Source organism: Anticarsia gemmatalis, chromosome 27, assembly GCF_050436995.1.
Source record: "Anticarsia gemmatalis isolate Benzon Research Colony breed Stoneville strain chromosome 27, ilAntGemm2 primary, whole genome shotgun sequence".
In the NCBI taxonomy this organism is placed as follows: domain Eukaryota; kingdom Metazoa; phylum Arthropoda; class Insecta; order Lepidoptera; family Erebidae; genus Anticarsia; species Anticarsia gemmatalis.
Genome location: NC_134771.1, coordinates 3,688,579 through 3,713,870, shown reverse-complemented (window position 1 = coordinate 3,713,870; position 25,292 = coordinate 3,688,579). Strand labels below are relative to the sequence as shown.

Below are 25,292 nucleotides of genomic sequence, written 5' to 3'. Positions count from 1 at the left end.
AATAAGATAAGGAAAGAACTGGTTATGAAAGTAAAAAAAAACATAATCGATCCTGTATATTTTAAGATAAGCTCGTTCAAAAAAAAAAACAATCTTTGACCATTATTATAGCATGTAAGTCTTAGTGACTGTGCCTCGCATATTTTATAAGCGTTATAGTAATCCTTCTTTTTTTCTTCTGTAGATTGTACTATGATGTTAGATAACAACTTTCCTCTTATAGGCCTTAATAGGAATCAAGAACAGTTATTTTTTTTCAATGTTATTGGTATTTCCAGAAATTTACCCGTTAGTAATTTACCAGCCCTAGTAATAAGGTGTAATTTTAACTTTTAAGTACGGAGCCCTAAAAAGGTAATAGTGTATAAATAAAACCAACAAATTCTTATCAAGTCAGTATATTTGTTAAAAAAAAATTCGTACACTGTCTTACATTTCGATATCGTTCCAGAACCCCATTGTATTAAACTAGTTAAAATAATTAGTCGAAATAAACTAAAAAACAGACAATGGGGTAGTATGAAACGGATATCGAATTATCTTTGTTACTTCACATACATAGAAACGAGCATTGTTTATTAAAATTTAATGTTAATATACCTCTTTTGGCAGTGTTTTAGTAAGCTTTATTCAATCCTACATAATTGAAAAAATAATAGTTGAATAAATAATCGTAAAACTTTTGAAATAGATCATTAGGTTTGTACTTCATTTCATTTATATTAGAAAAAGTAAAACATAAATGCGCGGCAGCCATTATAACAAGTGCTGCCATCTATTGACTGAAAACACAAGTATTTTTCTTTTTTATTTTTACCATGATAAACTTTTTCTCTTTAAAGAGAAAAATATATAATCATTGTAAATAGGTATATTTTAAAAATTTCAATGAACAATGCTACTAGTACAAGCGAAAAAGCAACAAAAAAAGCCCAGATTAAAAAAATAGCACCGTATGGACGGATTACTGGCAGAAGAGAACTTAAATTTAACTTAAAAAATATGGCATCCATCATTGTCCAATGTTTGTGAAATTTCAGTAATAATAAATGAAAAATACATTCGTTTATTTATAAACTGAAATTTCTATTAAACCGCAGAAGAAATCAAGTTCCCGCCACCGTTACAGAAAATATAAAGGCCTGTTTTACTAGAAATAGGGTAAACAAAATTAATTTTCGCAAAAAAATATTTAAAAAAAATTATAACGCGAGATACAAATAAAATTTTAGAAATATTGCACTTGTAAAAGTCAAAGATTTTTGAGAATATCTTCCTTAATTAAAAGGAACTAAAATCTAGCTTTACAGGCCTTTAATTACCCTTAATAAGATCCATGACTGTTGGTCATCTAATCTACATTTTACGTAATGCAAGGCAACCAGTATAACTCGTAATTACTTATAATAAATGTATGTTATATAAAATCGAATTAGGACGTATACGAGGACGAATAATTATCACATAAATAATTGCTATAAACACGAAAAAAGTATTTTTAAAACATTCAGAAAAAAACAAAAGAAAAAAACATAAACGTCACTTTTAAATTAAGAACGTTTGTTAACTTTTTTATTTTTTAAATGGGTCTTCAAGATGGCAGTATGTTTAGTCGTGTTTTAAAAATACTTTTTCACAATTTTATTATATTTCTAGTTTTCATGGAGTTATCTTAATTTGACATTGATGCACTCCTTTACAGTTGTAAATGGTAAATTTAATACACGTGGTAATAAACTAAACTAAACTAAATATGACTCAAAAGTTGTGATTCTGAACACAACAGTTTAATAATCCACTCGTTGACACGAAAATTCAATTTTCTCACGAGTTTTTAAATACATATAAAATTAATTTGTCAATACACACGCGACGCCAAAAAAAATGGCAAAACCACACAATATTTCGTTTAAAAATTCGATGTTTTTGAAACCAATGAGAACGAGAGTCCAAAAAAAAATGGCACACTGGCATAGACATACATAAGTTATAGAACTGTCACAATTTTCCCGCCAAAACTTAAAAAAAATTAAAACTTAATTTTTTTCGTGTGAAAAATTCGTTGTAGTTTTTTATTTATATATGTCAAATGCTTGAAACTTGTACCAATGATCACTTTAGCTTGTGTGTGAGTAACCAGTGTTGGTGTAAGGCCCGCTGTAAAGTGAGCTGCCGGTCCTGGAGTACGTCTTAGGGTTTCTCCTCCTAGCTAAGATGAAGGCAATGGCGGCGATGACGCAGATCATTAGAATAACACCCGCTATACAAATGCCGATTGCGAAGTTTCTTTGCGATATGCAGATTTCATCTTCTTTCTGTAAAAGTTTATTCACGGTGAGTAAGTGGCTGTAAGCTGTAGGAAATTGGGAACCTAAATAAATATTTAAAAATGGGACGAATAATGATTATTTGGTATTTGTGTGGTCAAGGAATTGAATTCAAAACATTTCTTGAAACTAAGAGTGAAAACAAAAATGTTAATTTTTCCAATTTTATTAAGTTGTAGATCTTTTTTACAAAAAATCTAATTCGTATATTGTATGTCGTGAGAATTGCATCTTAATTCTTAACTTTGCCTTTGACTGCTAAAAATAGAGAGCAATTTTTCGGTTTAAATACTTTAGAGGTACCTACGAAGGTAGTCATTTAATTTATCTATGTAATAATAGAATTTCAAAGGTTTACCTTTTCGCTAGTGACGTCATCGTTCTCAGGGGAATCAGGATCGTTGACGTACAGTCCCTTGAACACCTCCACAGTCGCCGGGGAGCCTTCATCATCACGACGAACTCGACGCTTGTGGGAACACGGCTCCTGAAAAGTTTTGGTAAAATATGTCGTCAAACTTTCTTTTGATGTTTTATTACGGCATATAAGAATGAAAACAAGAGATGACAAGATGTATGGATGTGAATGAAGCAAGGGAAGTTTGTAAGGATCGTACCAAGTGGCGTTCTCTGGTCTCTACCCACCCCTATGGGAAGAAGCCGTAATATTATTAACTTTCCTTATACATATTATAAGGAAGGTTAATACTTGATTTAAGTGGGATTTTAAACGGACCTATAACAGATTGTCCTAAGTCGAGTTCTTTAGTGCTAAACGAATCTCTAGCAACAAAATTGCTGCTGGATACGATTTGAAAGATTATGTGCTTAAGTTTTGTCTTCAAATGGTTTTAATTTGAGATAAGGGTCTGGGTTTAGCCAGTATTACTTTCCGTGGTTAACTTCTACTTTCATTAAGGTGTACCTACATTTTAATCTTTGTAGCCTTCTTCACCACATTGGTAAACCACAATTCGATTCTTAGCATAATAAATTCCCCTGTTACCTTGTTACCGTGTTCACCAAAGGACGTTTTTTTCAACACAATTCGATTGTAATTAATATATTTTTACCTTAATTAATCATATAATACTCACACAATCAGTAGGATGGTTCAGATCGCACAGTTTGACCTCACAGGTGTAGTACACACTGGCGGTGTAGGGGAACTTGTGCGCGGGGAACGACACGCGCGCCATCTGTTTGTCGCTTGAGTACTGGAACATGCCCATTATTTCACCGTCTAACGGGCACCTGGGAAAGGGAAACAAATTTTGTAGTGTTTGGATAACATATCAATATCTAAAGAGTATAATTTTTATTATATAAAACTCAAACTGAATGACTGACATAGTGATCTATCAACGCACAGCCAAAACCACTGGATAGATCGGGCTGAAATGTTATTATATAAAACTCATAGGTTACCGACCGACTGACTGACATAGTACACCCTTGCCCAGTAGTAGGACATCATCATCATCATCATCATCATCATCATCATCATCATCTCAGCCGGGAATCGTCCACTGCTGGACAAAGGCCTCCCCCATCGAGCGCCAATAGGACCGGTCCTGGGCCGCCCTCATCCATCGGACTCCGGCAACCCTTACCAGGTCGTCGGTCCATCTTGTGGGGGGCCTGCCAACACTACGTTTCCCGGTGAAACGTCGTGTTGGTTGTTGTTGTTGGTTTAGTGGGACATAAATGGGTTAAATTTATTTATTATTTTATTTATTATCTTCCTAGGGTTAAAAACTGCTAATCATGTTTTGCTCTTACCCATCGTCAGCGATCAGGCTCTGCTCGGCCCAGCCGAGGCCGTCTCTCACGGAACACTCGGAGACCAGCAGACCGAACTGACGCTGCTTCTCCAGAGACACCACCAGGCTTAAGGTGTCGCCGATACGGACGTTGGACGCCACCTGCAAACATACATACAAAATTTGTTGATTAACAATATAATTTTTACAAAGTTACCTTTGCAGCTGCTATCCGCAAGTTTTTTTTTAACAATTAACCCACTAGTCTCTTTTTAGGACTTGATATATTCCAAAATTGTTTAAGTTAACAATCTATCTAATTATATGTATATTTTTATATAAGTAACTCATTTCTAACCACTGATAATTGATAATCTATAAGATCACCCTCACGGTACGCTAGTCGATACGGTCTTACACCTGTTACAATAATTTTAACTGTACTATATCCATACTAATATTATAAATGCGAAAGTAACTGTGTCTGTCTGTCTGTCTGCTACTCAATCACGCCTAAACTACTGAACCAATTTGCATGAAATTTGGTATGGGGATACTTTGATACCCGAGAAAGGACATAGGCTATATATATCATCATGCTACGACCAAAAGGAGCAGAGTACCAGTAAAAAATGTTACAAAAACGGGAAAAAAATTTCACCCATTCTCTCTTATTGGTCGCAATCGAAGTTGCGCGGGTCAGCTAGTACTTTATATTATATAGCAGTCTAATCCGCTCCGAATTGCTAGGCTACAGTCCCCTAGGGTTTAGACTGTTATGTCTTGCAATTGACCATTATTTATAAAGCACTCCCGAACTGATTGTAGAAGCCTAGAAAACGGGCCGTTGCGTGACCAAAATCTTTTTTACAAGCCTTGTTTTATTAACCCTAGCTCTTGTCGTACCAAACTGTTTTATATGGCAACTTGAAATAAAATAACTATCTGTGGATCACACAATGAAAGAAAATAACTACAAGAATGTATCTTTTTTCCTTTTCCAGCTTAATAATACAAAAAGCCAGTACAATTATAACCAGAAGCAATAATTGCATTAATTATTTATGATACAACATTCTGTTTTGTATGACATCATTACACCAACTCGTTCTCAACTCAATTCTATAAAAGGACAGATCCATAATTGTTTCATTTTTATATGTACCTTGTAATTAAACGCTTATTCTTTACTAGCTGACCCGCGCAACTTCGCTTGCGTCACTGAAGAGAATGGGTCAAAATTTTCCCCGTTTTCGTAACATTTTTCGTTGCTACACCGCTCCTAATGACCGTAGCGTGATGTTATATAGCCTATAGCCTTCCTCGATAAATAGGCTATCTAACACTGAAAGAATTTTTCAAATCGGACCAGTAGTTTCTGAGATTAGCGCGTTCAAACAAACAAACAAACAAACAAACAAACAAACTCTTCAGCTTTATAATATTAGTATAGATAAAAGAAAATCAGTTATAAAAGTTAAGCAACAGTTGAAGCATTTGTCCCCTACGTCGATAATAGAGGGTTCAGGCAACTGAGGCAACACATTAATGACTTTTAAAGTTATGTATGTTTTGGTTATGAATCTATACTAATATTTTAAAGCTGAAGAGTTTGTTTGTTTGTTTGTTTGAACGCGCTAATCTCAGGAACTACCGATCCGATTTGATAAATTCTTTCAGTGTTAGATAGCCTATTTATCGAGGAAGGCTATATAAACTATATATCATTACGCTACGACCAGTAGGAGCGGAGTAGCAACGAGAAATGTTACAAAAACGGGGAGAATTATGACGCATTCTCTCTTATGTGACGCAAGCGAAGTTGCGGGGGTGAGCTAGTATACTATATTATCACTAATTTTGACGATTAAATTTCTTAACAAATATAACAAGTGTTACCGTAAGAATGACCGACATTGTGATAAGACCTTGCTGAGAGTTATTTAAAACAGTTTTTGAAGGGATGCACACTCTTCAACGATTGTCGTGGGAAAGTTTCATTCCGGAGGGAGACCCGCGCCCAGCAGTGGGACAATAATGGTCCATCTATCTTATCAACAATTTGAGATATGACTTACTTGTTTTTCTTCAGGGTCCCCTTTGTATATTTTCATCGACACGGAAGGAAGCAGGCCTGAGTCTTCGTCGAATTCGTCACTGAAAATAACAAGAAAAATCTCCTTTGCAAATTTTATTTTATTTTAATGATAATATAAAATCTAAACGGAATTAAATTTTATGTGTTTTAAATTGATTATTAAACTTTGATCTTATGTAAAGCTAGGTAATCTAAGCTCAAATAATTTGCTCTAAACAAATTGTTTGAGATGAAAAAGAATTCAGCCATATCAAAGATACTATCCACGAAACTATTAAGTAGTTTTTGCAAGTCGATCGCAAGAGAGAATCGCACCAGTAGAATATATTTTGAGAAAATAAAAGAAAGGTTTATAAACCCATAGATTAATAAAAGTATTCAGCAATTTTATTTCTTAACTGTACCTAAACATTTACGTTCATACAACAAACCACGCCTCTTTCTTACTTGGAATAGTCAGAGACCAAAAGACGCCACTTGGTACGAACTTTACAAATAATACTACTGTTAAGTTAAGTGGTTTTAGTTTACTTTAAATTATATACATATTTAATGTTTTCAAACGCACTGCCAGCATTATAGTCTACTACAACCAATTATATTGTGAGACAATTACAAATATCTTCAACTACAACTAGGCCTATGTAAATACACAAATAGATAGCCACAAATATTTCATTGTATTCAACAGTATTCATCTATACTTAATATTATAAAGCTGAAGAGTTTGTTTGTTTGTTTGAACGCGCTAATTTCAGGAACTACTGGTCCGATTTGAAAAATTCTTTCAGTGTTAGATAGCCCATTTATCGAGGAAGGTTATAGGCTATATATCATCACGCTACGACCAATAGGAGCAGAGTACCAGTGAAAAATGTTACAAAAACGGGGAAAATTATGTTTCTCTTATGTGACGCAAGCGAAGTTGCGCGGGTCAGCTTGTATATAATACAAACGGTATAGCAAGTATGTTTGTGACCACCGTTACCCATACAATGTCTTGAGTGAGACGAATTTCTTCAACTAGTTCTATAGTTATACAACGGGTCTAAAGTTGTGGTTGGTATATAAAAGATGACGTATGACGTATATGATAAGTTTACAGGGAATTTTAAAGATAACTATAGCTTTTGCCCGCGACTTCGCCCGCGTCAAAAGTTTTCCCGTAGCAAAAAGTATCCTATGTGCGAATCTATGTTAATTTCAGTTCAATTGGTCGAAAATTTAAGAAAATCTATATAACCTTTCAGCCCCTATTTTGTCCCTTAAAGAGTGGAATTTATGTAAATCCTTTCTTAAGGGATGCCTACGCGATAGTCATAGGTTATTCCATAGATGGGTGACCGCATAGTGGTATTTGAGATAGGCGTCTCCGTGCTTTGGAAGGCACGTAAAAGGTCGGTCCCGGTGGTTGTCCCTTAAGATAACAGTCGTTAAACCACGTCAAAGGCATTCAGGCTTGAACAACTTTGACACTAGGTTGACCACTAACCATACGATAATCAGAAGAATATAAGTATTCCTTGTCCTTTTTATATTGTAAATACTGGCTACAATAATACAAAATGAACCATCTGTACACAATGCAACTGGTCTTAAAGCAAAACTAATAAAACAGACTCGCGGGTGGTCGCCGTTCAAGATTTAACTGTGCATCGTAAATATACCGCATGTTCAACATAATAATATATTATTTGTATGAACAAACGTTTTTCTTGTAGCTTATGTACTAACACATAGGCTGTACGAAACGAACGACGAAACCATGGGCAAAAGCTAGTATTGATTCGATCAATATATAAAAGTATATCTTCAGGTACTGAATGATCGAATGATTGACAGGCAACGCATAGTCCAAAGTAAGGGTTTGGGAACTTGAAATTTGGCTTCTATATTCTCCAGAAATTGTAAAAAGCACTTATAGGTGTTTTCTCAAAACTCGTACAAGTCAATATACATATCGCACTAATAATATGTACAATAGTGTAGTAAATCAAAATACAACCATACCATATTTTTTTTGTTTTTTATCAAAATAACTTCTATTTCATTTTTAAAATACAAAGAGCGTTTTGTTTTTTTGTGCCCATAATAGGGAGAAATAAACAAGTTATTCGTCGATTCTGACAAAAACTATATTTTGAGTTACAGCTATATTGTATTATTAGGGCGATATATGGCACTCTTCCGTTACTGAGTGACTGACTGATGGACCACGCACAGCCGAAACTGCTCAGCGTAGAAACTTGAAACTTGTTCGTTACGTTACACTAGATTTAGAAGAACTTCGAGATCTTAAGTGCAATACCATATTGTGCTCATGCGGTAAAGGGTTAAGAAGTGTAGAGGAGCACTAAGATCGGATTTTTGAAAATTCTACTCCGAAGTGGAATTTGTAGTATAAAAATAAAATACTCACTCATTATCATCGTCAGAGAGTGAGTTGGTAAGTCGGTCAGCGCGCGGCCGGTACAGGTGGAAGTGCGTCAGGTCCCTGCGGCGGTACCTGCAGCGCACGTGGTACCCTCGACCCTGGCCGGTGACCAGGCGCAGGTGGGGCTGTACTATGATGTTATTGTAGTATTCCACTGTGCCGTCCTCCTGAAATGTTGAAGAGTATGTTAGTTGTACGAATGAAAGTATCTAGGCGGTCTCGATTAATAGTCTTATTGTACGAAGAATCTGGGAGAATAAATAATAACTTCAAAGTTAAAAATTATATTAAAACCGATCGTTAGCGCTCCTATAAATTAAAGGTATTAATGTTTATTTAGTGCATCAACTTATTAAAATTAGTCAAAAATATTATGACATTTAGCAAAATGTGATGAAATTCTAGGAGACCAATAGACAATTAATAATACATCGGGGTACACAATCTATATAATAAAATAATAGGAATATAAAGATAATTATGAAAATATAACTACCTTATTACAACATTAGCATTTATTTATCTAAAATCAAAATATTTTTAACACACCATAGCTTTATTAATGTAAAAGACATCAACGCGTGACTTATTTCCATTGTTTAAAATGCCCCATAATATTACCACACAATATTTTAAGTGCCTAGAATGACCACACACTATGGTAAGACCACATTGACCATGGCCTGTACCATAAACTGTTGTATTTAAAATAACGAATAATAGTTGTTGAAATTACAACGGCAACGCAGTACAAAGTATGTAAGGGGTAATTTTTTAAACGAAGCATAAAACGGGATATAATTAACTTAAAAAAAATGACTCCATTAACCCGCCAATAGTCGCGCATGGGTCAAAAAGACCCAGAGCTACATAATTGATCCGTATTTTTTAATAATAAATAATATTATAAAAAATATGGTTTAAATTCTGTGCTATGCTCTGGATCTTTTCGACCCATGCGCGACTATTGGCGGGTTAAATCATTACCATTACCTATCATTGTCTTGTGTTTATCTGCAGATGATTAAAAAAGAGGAATATTTGTAAAGGAACTTTATTCGTCGCTAAAAGGTCCTAAATCCACTACTTAGTTAGTTATCGCTGGAGCATTTTGTGGGATGCCTTAGAGGGTGCTCAGGCGTACGACGAATAAAAAACATTTGTTTTTAATTTAAATGCAAAGGGGGTGTCAATTCTTTTTCGTGTTATGGAGCAGTAGACTATCAAAGGAGCTTATTTGCTAAATTTTAGCTATGTAGGTATTGACAAAGCAGTAAAACTTAAACAAACTATGTTGGGCCGCTATTCAACATTCAAAAATATTCTACAATTATTCAGAAAACGGCTACATCAAACAATCCCGTATAGTAACAATAAAGTGTGTTCGAGTCAATTTCCTTCCAAATATCGTGTGCCGTCTGTTGAACAGGATGTGACGTCATGTCCCCCTATTGTTTAACCGTTTGTTCGACGTTGACCCCTAACGCGAGCCCTTTTTATGGTCAAATAATGAGTTAGAAATGTAGGTTGTTTAGGGAACATTTTAAAATAGAGACCTTTTTATAACGATTTCGTTATTTGATTTTGTGTTTCACCAATTTGACGACAATACCTTTAATTTATGAGTTTACAAAATGGTCTTGAGCTATAGTATTGGTTGTAGTATTAAAAAATAATATAAACGTATTTAAAAGATAAAAAGTGCAAGAAAATGAAATATGCGAGTGGTATAAGTTGGCAACACACCTATGACTATTTAAAGTTATTTGTGTAATAGTGTATTATCACTTGTCCCAACGGTGAAGAGACATGCCTGAGAGTTCTTTAGAACAGTTCTTGAAGGTATGCAAAGTCCCCAACCCGCACTTGGCACTCGTAGTGGACTCAAGGCCTAAACTCGCACTTATTACGGGCGGAGACCTCACCCAGCAGTGGGACAGAAGTGGGTAAAATAACTGCACCTATTCTAAGAATAACTGAAATTAGAAGATACTTATTTGTAGACTTCTCAAGCTCGTTCCTGACCACAAAAACTGTTTAACGACCGAAGAATATAAAATATTAAAGTTACAATTCCAAAAAACTAAATTATTACCATGAAACGATTTAAAATCCAACAGAAAATAAAATATTCACGTAACAGCTGCAAAATATTTGAATATGGTCTAAGACCACACAGTTATTAGCGTTTAATAGCGTGACCAATAGCTTCAACTGATGGTAGTAAGATAATAAAATCATTGGATAAAAACAAAATGGCAGCCATTACTTTCTTCTTTTGATAGTTAAAAATTACTTTTACTTTTTAAATGGATAGATATAATAACTGTCATTTACAGTCGATGACCATAGTGTAGTGGTTAAAGTGCTCACCACTGAGTTCAAATACCACTATGCGGACACCCATCTATGGAATGACAGCGCCAAGGTTTGCTTAAACCACAGATCGTTTACCAACCGGTGAGCGCAACTGGCTATCGGCGCCTCATCTACCATTTAACTATCGAGACATTCATTAATTGACCTCATATTACTCAATCTGATCACCAAAAGAGAAGCCTTATTGACCCTTAAACACATCATTATATCATCGTCCTACATACAAGACTTTATCTTGCCTCATCTCGGTCATGTGAGTCGTCCTGCCTTATTCAGTCAATGTCTTAAAGAAGGCTTGATTCTCATGTTAAGTTTCGATTTCATTCAGTAGTTTATTAGAGATGAAATTTATAACTTTATGCGGGAATTAATTAAGATGTTACGACAATGAATAGTTGTTAAGTCATGTCAGAGGAGATCGGGCGGCTTGAATTACTCCGACAATAGGTTGACCACTACGATGATAAGAACGGGAATTGAGCTGATCATCCAATATAACTTTAGTAACTACTGTTATTGCTAAATTGCTTAATCGAGATCGATGGATTTTTAAGGATTAATAAACTCGAGATCAAAGATATTTATGCATCATTTTCTCCCAAAAATAGCCCTAAGATCTCTGCAATAAATGCCTTAATGATATTCGACTCAATTTATACGCGAAAAGTGAAACATGGGTCAAAAAATATACATAGAGTTATTCACTAGATATATTGTCCAGTTACCATAGTAAAGGCTCTACCTTATTTTAAAAACTCACATGTGAATTATCCAAAAAATTACAAAATTCACTCAGAAAACCTTTAACCACCCATCAATTAACCAACCTCGTGATGTTACCAAAAAAATACTTGACCCAAGTATTGCAAAACAAAATGACTGAGCGCAGAAGATCAGTGCAAACAGGTTGTATTCGAAAGACTGACCTTTACACGACCTTCAGAATGTATGAAGGTACTGCTCATGTAATTAGTTAAGAGGATCGGTGACTTTTACATATCTTTATATACATAATTCTTCTGCAAGTGTGTATGTCACTGAACTTCTCTTAAACGACGGGACCGATTTTGATGAATTTTTTTGTGTGTGTTCAAGGGGATCTGAGAATGGTTTAGATTCACAATTTTGTTCGCTGGACAATGTTTTTTAATTATTTTTTACAAATTAAAGACGTGTAGAAAGACAAAGACAACTCCCGCACTAAGAATTGCTCTTGTGTCGCGGGGACTTTTACAAACATACAAACAACGAATACAAAGTGCAACCAGACTCGAAACAATTTATTTGTGGATCGCACAAATAATTGTTCCGTATGGGAATCAAACATGTGAATATTATTTTAATGGGTTAAATTTATTTTATTATATAAGATTTTATGAAAAATGTCTGCAACATAATTATTGTCATCGAATTCACTAGATGTTTAAAACGACCAAAATATTACTTGTTCAACAAGTTTTGAGTTGAAACGAAGTAATAATTATTCTCTATAATACCGGAAAACTCGCGTCAACAATAAAAGAAGACAATAACAAAATATTTAAAATTCCCACATTTGTTTTGACATTCAAGTAAGTCGTTATCAGGCGGCCATTTGCAATCATCTAACGAAACAATTATATGTCTATTTATAAGAAAAACCTCCATTATATGAATTGTTACTAACTTAAATTATGCGTTTAGTTATAAAGAATTATAAATCTATACTAATATTATAAAGCTGAAGAGTTTGTTTGTTTGTTTGTTTGAACGCGCTAATCTCAGGAACTACTGGTCCGATTTGAAAATTTCTTTAAGTGTTACATAGTCCAGTTATCGAGGAAGGCTATAGGCAATATTTCATCACGCTACGACTAATAGGAGCGGAGTAGCAACGAAAAATGTTACAAAAACGGGGAAAATTTAGATACATTCTTATGTGGCGCAAGCGAAGTTGCGCGGGTCAGCTAGTACATACATAAAATCATGCCTTCTTCTCATAGAAGTAGGCAGAGACTAGAGATCTGAGGGGTAAGCAAACGTTGGCGCGGTCATTCCATAGATGGGTGACCGCATAGTGGTATTTGAACTGGACGTCTCCGTGCTTCGGAGGGCAGGTAAAAAGTCGGTCCCGGCTGTTGTCAATTAAGATGACAGTCGTTAAGCCACGCCAAAGGCCTTCGGGCGGCTTGAACAACTTTGACACTAGGTTGACCACTAACCATACGATGACAGAGACTGAACTGAAGGTATGTACTTTATACACTGCAGCTTACACCTTCAATTATAACATACGTATATCAGCTTAGCCTTTTTCCAAACTATGTTGGAGTCGGCTTCCAGTATGCAGCGGATGCAGCTGAATACCAGTGTTTTACATGGAGCGACTGCCTATCTGACTTCCACAACCCAGTTACCTAGGATTTAACACGATACCCTTCGGTAAGACTGGTTGTCAGACTTTCAAGCTTCTGACTACTGTTAACGACTGTCAAATTTCTTCGAAAATGACAGCCGGGACCCACAATTTACCGTGCCTTCCGAAACACGGAGGAATTCGATATGTGTTAGATGGTCACCCATCCACAGAACCACCTCGGCAAGCGTAGCTTAACCTCAGAGATCGATCCGCGCGGCTATCGTTAGTTAAGCCACGAGCTTAATTATAACATACGTGATATTACAAAAACAAACATCCTCTCGCTGCCAAAAGAACCTGTTTTTTACGTCTGCCTTTCAACTTATGTCATAACGTGAAAGAATCGAGGTCAGACATCTTAACCACTCAGGATTGGCAACTAACAAGCAGTTATGGCTATGTAGGTAAACGAGAATGTGTAACTATACGGTTTATGGTATCGGGGTATTTAAGACTGATTGGTATTCCATCAAAAGTTGAAAAGTTACGAAATTAAGGCTACTGATTTTTAGGGTTTCGTGCCTAAAAGGTAAAAACGAAACCCTACTATTACTAAGCTTCCGCTGTCTGTCTGTCTCCATGCTGTGTCTCATAAATCGTCATAGCTAGAATTTTTTACAAATTATGTATTTCCGTTGCCGTTGTAACAGCAAAAACTTATAATCAAAAAAAAAGAATAGGTATGAGGAATACAGAACAGATACTCGTGCTCATCACACAAATATTTGTCCCGGGTGGGATTCGAACCCACCAACACACTCAATAAAAGATTTGATTTGATTAGGGTTTACCGAACCACTTATTTATTGGTAATCATATTCGAGTAAAAATTTCGCGCTATAGGTACTGTATACGAGTAGCATTTTTTTAAGAATATCAGGACAAATTAAGAAAGCTGAGCTTCCCGGAAGAAGCTCGTTGTTCACTCGGTCAGCGATGTATAGCCAAAGTCTATATCGTCTTACATCTTTGGATGAGACTCATGCCTAGCAGTCAAATAGTCAGAGGTTAAGTTTAAAAATAGCATAGTATTAAATATATTAAATTAGGGTAACCTGTCTGAGTGCATCTATTAATTTAATTTCCTCATAATGTCTTATTATATAAACGTCTGAAAACAAAGCTCATTTTCATAATTAATTCAAACACACACACAAGGAGAATTGCATTAAAACATGACATTTCACATAAGGATTGTTTTGCGAAATTATATTATGTTATAACTATGTAAGAAGGCTTTTGACGCCTACAAACTGACAAATATGAATTTTATGATAGACCAATTGACTATCACGACGCGAAATTTAGCCCAGTGGTTTGCAGTTGGCTATATTACTGCATAGGATGTTTCAGGTTCGATTCTCATGACGAACATTTTTTCTATGTCATACTGACCACCGAATTTCTAATTCATTTGTAATTTTTTTGAGTTTTAAAATGACCTCTTAGAAAATGTCGTCAATTTGTTTTAATAAATCATTCTTTCACTGAACAACTATAACATATTGTTTTATTTTTTTTTTAAACACCGAAATAATGGACAAAACAAATGCTAAAATCCCTTTATTGGACATTATTTGTCTCGCACGGGACTCGAACCCACAACACCCCAATAAAAAACATAACAATGGACCCTCTTTTATCACAGTACGAAACGTGTCTTTAAAATGACTTATTTACTTCCATAGACAAATCTAAGCGGTAATAAGTATTTAGCCAATCATTGTCTCCGGCCATTCTAAACGGCGGAAGTGTTGGCGTGACTAACCAACAAATTATTGTTAAAATTGAATTAAACAACAAAATATACTTCCTTTTGTATACTTGTTAGGTATTTTATTATTTCCTTCTAACATTTTATGAGAAATAAACGTTTTGGTAAAAATGTCTTGAAGGTAGAGGAAGTGATTTTGTAAAGTGTTTTTTACGGAGTTAGCAACAGCCACGCGAATCGATCTCTGAGGTTAAGCTACGCTTCCCGAGGTTATTCTGTGGATGGGTGACCATCTTATACATATCGAATTCCTCCGTGTATTGGAAAGCAGGTTAAATTGTGGGTCCCGGCTGTTATTTTCGAAGAAGCTTGAAAGTCTGACAACCAGTCTTACCGAAAGTTATTGTGTTATAACCCAGGTAACTGGGTTGTAGAGGTCCGATAGGCAGTCACCTCATGTAAAATACTGATATTCTACTGAGTCCGGTGAGACTGGAAGCCGAGTCCAACATAGTTGGAAGATAGGTTAGGCTGATGATTTTTATGGAGTTTAATTTGATAACATATTAGGTCGGGGAAAAAGTCTTTTTACATTATAGTATATGTATGAACTTGCAATAAAATCTCTTAGGTTTCTTCCAGTGAGCTCGTGAAGTACCCAAATATCGAGCTTTTTTGTGTAGAGAAAAGATTTAGATTCCCCGACCTATCCAACACAGTTGGAAGAAAGGCTATTATTTTTATGGAGTTTAATTTAATAACATATTTGCTCAGTCATACAAGTCTCTCTGCTAAGTTGTTGTACTATAGCCTATCCATCAATGATCCTATGAACGCTATTCTATATTAGCCGGTGACGCATCCTTATATACAGTAACAGTGTAACAAACACAAACCTACATGACATAATCTAACGAGGTCTTATCACGTCAGCGTTAATGAATACAACCTCCGTACACTGTATATTATGTGCTTTACACATATTATTATATGCTAATAGTTAGGTTTGACAAGTAAGGTATGAAAATAAATTTAAGAATTAGTTAATACATACAAATACATAAATATTATGTAATCTCACTCTGAATTTTAAAATTCGGAGGTGTATATAATTTTCTTCTTTTCTACTAACTATGTTGGAGTCAGCTTCTAGTTTCACCTGCAGTAGTGCGATTCTGTATAGTATGTACATTCGAGTATCAGAATTACAGAATTTCTTGCTAGCTAGCCGGTTGGCGATAGTAGATAGTAGTAAAGAATCACACTACTGTAATTTGTTCGTCGTATGGTTAGTGGTCAACCTAGTGTCAAAGTGACAACAGCCGGGACCGGCTTTTTACGTGCCCTCCGAAGCACGGAGACGCCCAGTATAGCCTATGGAATGACCGCGCCAGGGGTTTGCTTAAACCACACATCGTTTACCAACCGGTGAGCGCAACTAGCTATGGGTGCCTCATACTACTGTCATTAAAAAATTACATACTGAATGTATAGATGAGTATATAATTACATCACTAAGTAACTAGTCACACAACTAACTTATGCACAAGGAAACGATTGTAAATAAAAATAATAATTGATAGAACATGTGTGTGATATGCCAAGGTGAAATGACTTCATGACTGAGGTAATACACGAACTCACAGCTTTTATTGTTAACCGTTTATCACGATTATGATAGAGAGGTTTACTGGTAAAGTGCAGTGTTGTCAATAGTGGTGAGTAAAGCAAGCAAGCTGTGGATTTGATTTTAGCATGCCGTATTTTTGGTTTCAGGCGAGGCGTTGTTAATTTTTTTAGTTAATTTCTATCTTTCTGACAATACTTAAATTAATACAAAAAAGTATTTTTCCTATTAATTTATCCTAAAAAAACATTACCATTATGTAATGAATTGCACAAACGCTTTTTACCTAAAAAATACTAAAATATTTGTATCTACAACTCAAGAATTTTGTTTTATCGTATGACTGTCCCACTGCTGTGGGTCTGTCTGTGTCTGTGGCAAGTGTCTCCTCCCGATTTATGGAGGGGTTAGGCCATGAGTCTATCACTATGCTGGCGAAATATATTTTTAAAAGTTATAACCAATCTTAGATTCCTCCGTATCCCGATCTTAGAAGTATGGTTATTAGATTATTATTGACATTCTTGAACACTACAAGCACTTAAACTAATTTCCTGGTGCCTGAACAACTGTAAAACAATGTAACATAAGAAGCACAATACACACATCGCCAGTTGGTTGTATCTATGTAATAGGGATGATGACTAATTTAGTTTTTTTGGTTCATCTAGTAGATTGTGAAAAATAATTACACACGTATTTGTCATTTTTGTGCATAATCTAATTATTACCGCGATACATTGAGTTGAAAAGTCGCATGACGTCACGTTAGAGTACAAAATGTACAACACCGTGACGTCATTAGCCCGTCAACATCCCTATTAAAAGAGTAACACAATTAAGCATGCGTTTCAAACAGTCGTAGCGAATGATAACGAGTGAACACCGACACGTATCGGTGTCAGCTCAATATTGGAATACCTGTGACCTACACACAACGCTTCATTACATAATATTTACTCGGAACCGCTTGTTTTATTATTTAAAACAAATATTAGATCGGGGAAAAAGTCTTCTCGCATTACAGTATGTATGAACTTGCAATAAAATCTCTTTGGCTTCAAGAATCACAAATGAGTACACGGTTCATTAGGTTTCTTTCAGTGAGCTCGTGAGGTACCCAAATATCGAGCTTTTTTGTGTAGAGAAAAGGTTTTATTACAAGTTCATACATACTATAATGCGAAAAGACTATTACCCCGACCTTATATGTAATTAAAAGAGTAACACAATTAAGCAAGCGTAACAAACAGTCGTAGCGAATGATAACAAGTGAACACCGCCACGTATCGATGTCAGCTCAATATTTGAATACCTGTGACCTACACACAACGCTACGTTACATAATATTTACTAAGAACCGCTTGTTTTACTATTTAAAACAAATAGAAGAAGTTTTTTGAAAATGTTTTAAAGAGTATGTCACAAAAGTGTAAAATATCGTGCATGCCTTTTTTGCATTGAATTTAAAGGAATGAGAGATTACTAATACAGGAAAATAAAGACTATTGCAATTTGTGAGGCCATTAAATAAAAAATCAGAATGGTTATGTGGACGAGCTTACTTAATGGCCTCGAAATCAAGATTTTTTTCTTTTTTTATAATAGAGAGAAAACCACAGGATTGCATTGTTTTGGTACATAAGCGACAACACTATGGTTTCAGGAAAATTGATTGGCAGTTTTTGCATGATTGAGTAATAGACATCTATCTAAACATCCAAACTTTCGTTAATCTATACTTATAATAAATCTGTAGAGAGGTCAATTCTGTACATTGAATATATTTTAAAAAAAACCAATGGGGGATGTTTAGTAACGGATACTGATACCGAATCTGCAATTTATAATTTTCTTTTCTGTCTGTCTGTCTGTCTGTCCTCCGTCTGTATGTGACGCTATCACGTAAAAACTACCGGATAGAATGCACTGAAATTTGGTATATGCATAGATTAAGTAGTGGAGCAGTTTCTAGGATACTTTTTATAGCATAAAATTTCAAAAAAATTTAGAAAATTGAAAAATATACGTAGAAATCGTTTGAACCTGCGTTTCCCTATAGAGACCATAGATGGCGTTACAATCCATTTCACAACATTCGCATAAAGTTAACGCGGCGCCTGCCGTATCGATACCTGTTGTTCGCACCAACCAATAGATGGCGTTATAGCTCGCAACAAAGCATGTTTTTTCTAATTAATTTGTTTTGATGGCTTTATTGTAAAAAAATACCTTTGAAACATGCTATACATTTATAAGATTTTTAAACATAAAAAATGTTGTATGATATATTACACAAAAATGTTGGTTTACGTGGGTCCGGTGCAGTCGGGATATCCTAGATGGCAACCGAGTAATTTCGTTTGTTGTTCGCCGCAACTAACAGATGGCGTTGTTGTTCGAAACACATAACCAAATTAATTGGTTGCATTAAGGAAATAAATTGTATAGCTATGAAACAGACTACGTGGTAAGTTTTAAAAAATAAACAACGGATGATATATAAAAAATAATTACGGGTTACGCGGTTTCGGACGTATCATCGCAAGTAAACATTATTACGCGTGTGAAGAGCTCCGGCGCAGATAGGTCTGTCTGTACCTATTATAATATTCTGAATCCAGACGGGTAAGCAATGGTCAGTCTATAATAAGGTATTATATTTTACACTGTAAACTGGTACGGATACAGACGAGAGCGGAAAAGAAGGTAACCACAGGAAATCAGGCCTGCCTGAGCCTGTGTCACATTGTGTGCCCTTCGGGTCCCTTTCGTATATAACCATTAGATGACAAAAGAGTTGTTAGCATTTTTATGTGTATCGAGTGCTTCGCAATTCGCGTGCTCAAACGAATAAGCAACAGTACGAAATTCACGCGAGCGGAGCCGCACGGGTCAGCTAGTAATAATATAATATAATTGTTAATAACATAATAGAAAATGAAGTACAGATGAAAATTTTATTAGATTCTTCATTACAAACATTCAAATTGACCGACAAATCGTGACAAACAAAATTAATATCTTACTAATATTATGTATTAACCTATCTATGACTAATCTTACAATCTGATCCCGGTTGAACGCATGTTTAACTCACGCATGCTTGTCACGCATATCCGCGGCATGCGTTACGTAACCATGTGACTAAGAGCAAGGAGTGCGCCCACCACACCGTGTCTATATATCCGTATACACAGGGGCGGAAATCTATACTAATATTATAAAGCTGAAGAGTTTGTTTGTTTGATTGATTGTTTGTTTGTTTGTTTGAACGCGCTAATCTCAGGAACTACTGGTCCGATTTGAAAAATTCTTTCAGAGTTAGATAGTCCACTTATCGAGGGCTATAGGACATATATCATCACGCTACGACCAAAAGGAGCAGAGTACCAGTAAAAATATCATCACGCTAGGCTCTACAGGAGCGGAGTAGCAATAAAAAACGTTACAAAAACGGGGAATATTCTCTTATGTGACGCAAGCGAAGTTGCGCGGGTCAGCTAGTCAAATTATATGTATGCTTAATTTTTATACAATTTTTTTCTTGCCAGCTCTTCTCATTGGCCCATTACCTTCCGAACTGGCGGTAAATTCACTCTCTGTATCATTGACTATCATAAGTGTCAGTATTTGACCTAAATTAATAAATGATTTGATTTTGATTTATATTAGTTTATTTCTGGTCCGGTATGACAAGATGTATGGATGCGAATGAAATTAGTAAGGTTGGTATCAAGTGGCGTTTTATGGTCTCTACGTATCCCTACGGGAAATAGGCGTGATAGTATGTATGTAGCTTACTCCTGTGTGAAAGAAACGTGGCCTAACGACTGTTATCTTAGTAGACAACAGCCGTGACCGACATTTTACGTGCCCTCCGAAGCACGGAGACGCCCAGCTCAATTACCACTATGCGGTCACCCATCTATGGAATGACGACGCCAAGGGTTGCTTAACCCACAGATCGTTTACAAACCGGTGAGCGCAACTGGCTATGGGCGCCTGGGTCGTTGTTTGTATGTTTGTAAAAGTCCCCGCGACACAAGAGCAATTCTTAGTGCGGGCGTTGTCTTTAAAAGACACCTCATTGTCTCTGCTGATTCGCAGACCGAAACGGAAAGTCAATTATATACTACCACTGTGTCATATGACAGTCAATTGACACCTATATAACGCCTACATAAGTAAGTATGTAATATACATAACAAAAACCGTTTTAGTACAGGTGTAGTATGTAGGTAGATGTTCGGTTTCATTACGTGGTAAAAAATGGTACCTATTAATGTAATTAGAGTATTTGAAGTTCACTCTCGATTTTAGTGTGAGTTATGTATTGTGTACATACATACAAATGATTCATTCATCAATCGAGGAAACCGACCGAATACCTTTGACATGGCATAACGACTGTTATCATAATTGACAACAACCGGGACTAATTTTAAACGTGTCTTCCGAAGCAAGGAAATTCTCAGTCCTAATATCACGAAGCGACCACCCATCTATGGAATTACCGCACCAGGATTTGATTAACCCATAGATCGTTCAGCGACCAGTGAGTGCAACTGGCTACGTACACCTCTTAACTGCCTCTGTAGCGCGGTCGGTAGTATATGCGACTGCGTTGCGAGAGGGCTCGGGTTCGAATCCTGGGTCGGGCCAAAAAGTCTTTTCTGAGATTTTCTGTTAAGAATCTCTTAGAGATTGCCCGGAGTTAGGAAGTTGAGGTCGAAGACCTCCGTGCCTCGGAGAGCACGTAAAGCCGTCGGTCCTGCGCCTGACCTCTCACTGGTCGTGTCGGTTATCCGTCCCACCAAACTATGAGAGTGATGGAATAGAGAGTGTACCTGTGTATTGTGCACACACTTGGGCACTGTAAACAAAGTCCTGCACAGATGGCCAGTTTCAATGAAACTGACCGCCGTAGCCGTATATCGGCTAGGAGGACATTATTATGTAATTTATCACCCACCCATCAATTTCCAAGCCGCGTCGACCTTGCTTACTCTACAGTACCTCGTGACAATGACTACTAAAGGTCAAAGTGTAGGTAGTTCTAGTAGGAGGGTATTAGCAGAACAATAGATTCGAAGCTAAGTGATAAATTATATTTTATGATTATGTTTGTAGATATTGCTACATCGATTTCGATGTGGTTTTTCATTAATAATAAGCACTTCTGCTTTGTTTTTTGTTCTTGAAATTAGCTGTTGACCTTCTCTGAAGTATTATCTGTGATTATGCTAAGTTGCATCGAAATATGTATAGCCGCTTAGGTGTTAAACTACTATAAAATCAGGCAATGAACATTTTTATATTTCTTAAAAATAAGTAAGGTTTAAGAAAGGTTCGTTTATTACTTTAAGAAATAATTATTACATCAGTCTAGCCTTTCTTTCAACTATGTTGGAGTCGACTTTCAGTCTCACCGGATGCAACTGAATACCAGTATTTTACATGCAGCGACTGCCTCTTCTAATGATTATGAAAACCTACAATTATATACTCTACTTATTATTTCTAACAAGAAAAGTCTATGAAATTACAAGACTACCCTGTCATATACTAACTGTACGTAATTAGAAAGTTATAAATACAGTATACATGTACATTTAGCGATGATTACTGCTGATACTCTACTTGAACTAAAAGCCTGAAATTATTAGTTAACTCTCTGTCATTATGTGCGAAAGAAATCTTATAATTTTGCAATTTTTAGAAAAGTTTTAGCATTTTTGAAAGTAGCTCTGTAAAATTTACAAAATTCACTAAATATTTTTTAAGGCATGGATGAGTGATCATATATCGAGTTCCTCCGTGTTTCGGAAGGCACGTTCAATTGTGGGTCCCGGCAGTAATCTTCAAAGATCTTTGACAGTCGTTACCTAGTTTGAAGCTTGATACAGGTAACTGGGTTGTGGAGGTCCGATAGGCAGTCGCTCCATATAAAATATTGGTACTCAGCTGCATCCGGTGAGACTGGAAGCCAACTCCAACATAGTTGGAAGAAAGGCTAGGCTGATTGATTTTAAACAATAATCGTTTTTCGTCCTCAAAAAGAAATACTTTTATTTAAAAAGTTGTCATCAAACAGTCGTCAAATTGCTTATTGGATATTAAAACCAACAAAATTTGTAAATTGAAGTAATAAAAGGGTACTTACATTATCATTAGACATAGTATTACACCCTCTTAACGGGAGGGTGTACTGCAGGTCTCCTCGCTCGGAGATGTATTCACGAAGGCACGTGGAGTTGCTGCCCAGACCCGCCGGGTAGACGATACCGTTGAAAAGTTCGTAGTTACTGGGGGCAAAGGGAAAAAACATAATATTTACTAGTTCCGGATAATCATCTATAAAGTAAACCAGCGGTTGGCCTTAAAAGTTATTTCAAATAGCTTTTACAATTTTTACACTTAAACTTCTTAAATCACTTTATTATTATTATTACCTACTAAAAAATATTTTTTCAAAATCCGTTTTAAAGATTTCACATACATAGGGACAGATAGCGTAAAGCAAAAACTTTTTTTTTATAGTGTCCCACTGCTGGCAAAAGGTTTCGGAATGAGGTAGCGGTTATCAAGCTGGCCCAGTCCTGATAGAATTGTCAGTCCTTGAAAAAAGCTAAGGATAAGTTATATGTATGATTGACATTATCATCATCATCATCGCCACCTTAATCGTCAATAGATGTATTCAGGCCAGTGATGATGATGATGACATGATCACAAATGCATAAAAAGGTCGGTTAATTTGATAATTGATTGATAATTCAGCTTGCTACGTCGACCAATACTTTTTCAGAAGTGATGAAATCGCGAATAATTCCTACAAAAAGCTTAGCTGGTAAGATATAATTATTTATAAAAAAAAATATTTAGAAACAGCTGTATACCTAACATCCTTACGACCTTACCTGGAGAGTGAGCGAGAGAGTCCGACGGTGACGTGCATGCTGTCCTTCTCGCACGCCACGGTGAGTGTGTCGAGGGGCGCCACGGAGCCCGGCCATGCCGTCGTCTCTGATTCAGTTACTGATCCTACTGTTGTCGATAGTTCTGCAAATAAAACATTTTAGTCAAAATATGAATAAAATCATTTATTTATGTCAAATGTTAACATTTATGGTAGTCGTTTATGAAAACTATAAGAAAAGGGGATTTATTTTTCTCTCTGACATGGCGATGTTAGCGACTGCCGCTCAGAGACCACACGTTTGAATCCCATGTCAGGCCAAATGTTTTTAAGACTTTTCCCTGTCTATATTCATAGGGTTTGTCAGGACTTAGGAAATTTTTAAGGCAGACTACTGGACGCTCGAAAAGCTGAAGATTTTGCGTCAAAATTATCTCCAGTTGCTTTCGATTCCGACTTTGCTATTTGTATAAACATGTTGCAGATCTACGGGCAAATGCTAGATATCCGATAAATTAATAGGTGTTTTTAAATAAAAAAAAATCACGAGCTGCAGCTCCAAGCTACTTAGTACTTACGTCATTTTGCGTCTCAATAAGTTTTATAAATAATTTCCTTTCTTCGCAATAAAACAATAACGTTAAAACTAAACGAGCGTAACCGGCATAAGTTTTAACTCTATTTTAAATGCATTAAAGTTGATCTTTCTTTGCAAGATTTCCATGTTTATAATTAATTTAATACATAACTATTATGTGTTAAGAAAGCATTACAAATTGTATGTAATAGATACAGTATGTGTTTGAAGAGTAACGGAAGATAAATATATAGTATATCGTATATAAGGAAATGTTAGTTCCGTAAGAAAATATGGTTTTATGCAACGCGAAAGGCGACTTTTGCATAACAAAAGCAATTGGTATAGGTATGTCTATAATATTATATAAAAAGTAGATGAAAACCCGGCTTAGCTCGGGTGAATTTTGCTACGGCAATCACGGCAATTGCCGTAGAAATGGCAATACTTGTCAAAAACAACATTTTCGCCAAACGTCAAGGACTCAAGAACCCAATATGGCGACTGCGTTTGGTTTTTCAGTGCCATAGACAATATAGATGCCTAACTTATTTAACGATAAAATTATGTAGCATTTGATGGATGTAAGCTTTTTAACCAATTACTGTCCCACTGTTGGGCAAAAGTCCTCCCACATTGAAGGAGGGGCTAGGGACTACGCATCACAAGTATTTGTTAGTTGCCCAGTAAAGAAACTGTAGCGGATAGCTACATACTGCGACATCTAATGGGACGAGCGCACAACCACCAACTCGCAGAGTGACTGACGTCACAAGTCCTGAATCGTGCTATCAAAGTTTGCACTGCAATGAACTGTATATACAAGTTCCCGACTACAACAGTCGGGCAGCCTAGGCCCACCAGGCATGATCACCTCGCCTGGTCGGAGGATCCTCCTTTTGTGTTGGAGGGACATGATCACCTCATTCTTCCACAGAACTGAAGTTAAACTTATTTTAAATGTGATTTCTTCTACCCACCACCTCAAGTCATGACGTTATGTTAATGTCATAAGTTGACACGGCTTACTTTACATAATAATAAGCCGACTTG

At 36.0% G+C, this 25,292-nt stretch overlaps 1 protein-coding gene across 1 annotated transcript in view; it reads right to left on the bottom strand.

The window, feature by feature from the left end:
• Positions 1–382: 382 nt before the first annotated feature.
• pio (zona pellucida domain-containing protein piopio) overlaps positions 383–25,292 on the bottom strand; it is a 70,727-nt gene continuing 45,817 nt past the window's right edge. Inside the window, exons 3-10 of the mRNA XM_076132039.1 lie at positions 23,664–23,805; positions 22,907–23,048; positions 8,608–8,789; positions 6,169–6,247; positions 4,110–4,252; positions 3,425–3,581; positions 2,686–2,814; positions 383–2,315 (exon numbers count right to left, since the gene is read on the bottom strand). Coding sequence (XP_075988154.1) covers positions 2,118–2,315; positions 2,686–2,814; positions 3,425–3,581; positions 4,110–4,252; positions 6,169–6,247; positions 8,608–8,789; positions 22,907–23,048; positions 23,664–23,805 — 1,172 coding nt within the window. The 3' untranslated portion in view covers positions 383–2,117. The remainder of the gene's footprint in view (positions 2,316–2,685; positions 2,815–3,424; positions 3,582–4,109; positions 4,253–6,168; positions 6,248–8,607; positions 8,790–22,906; positions 23,049–23,663; positions 23,806–25,292) is intronic.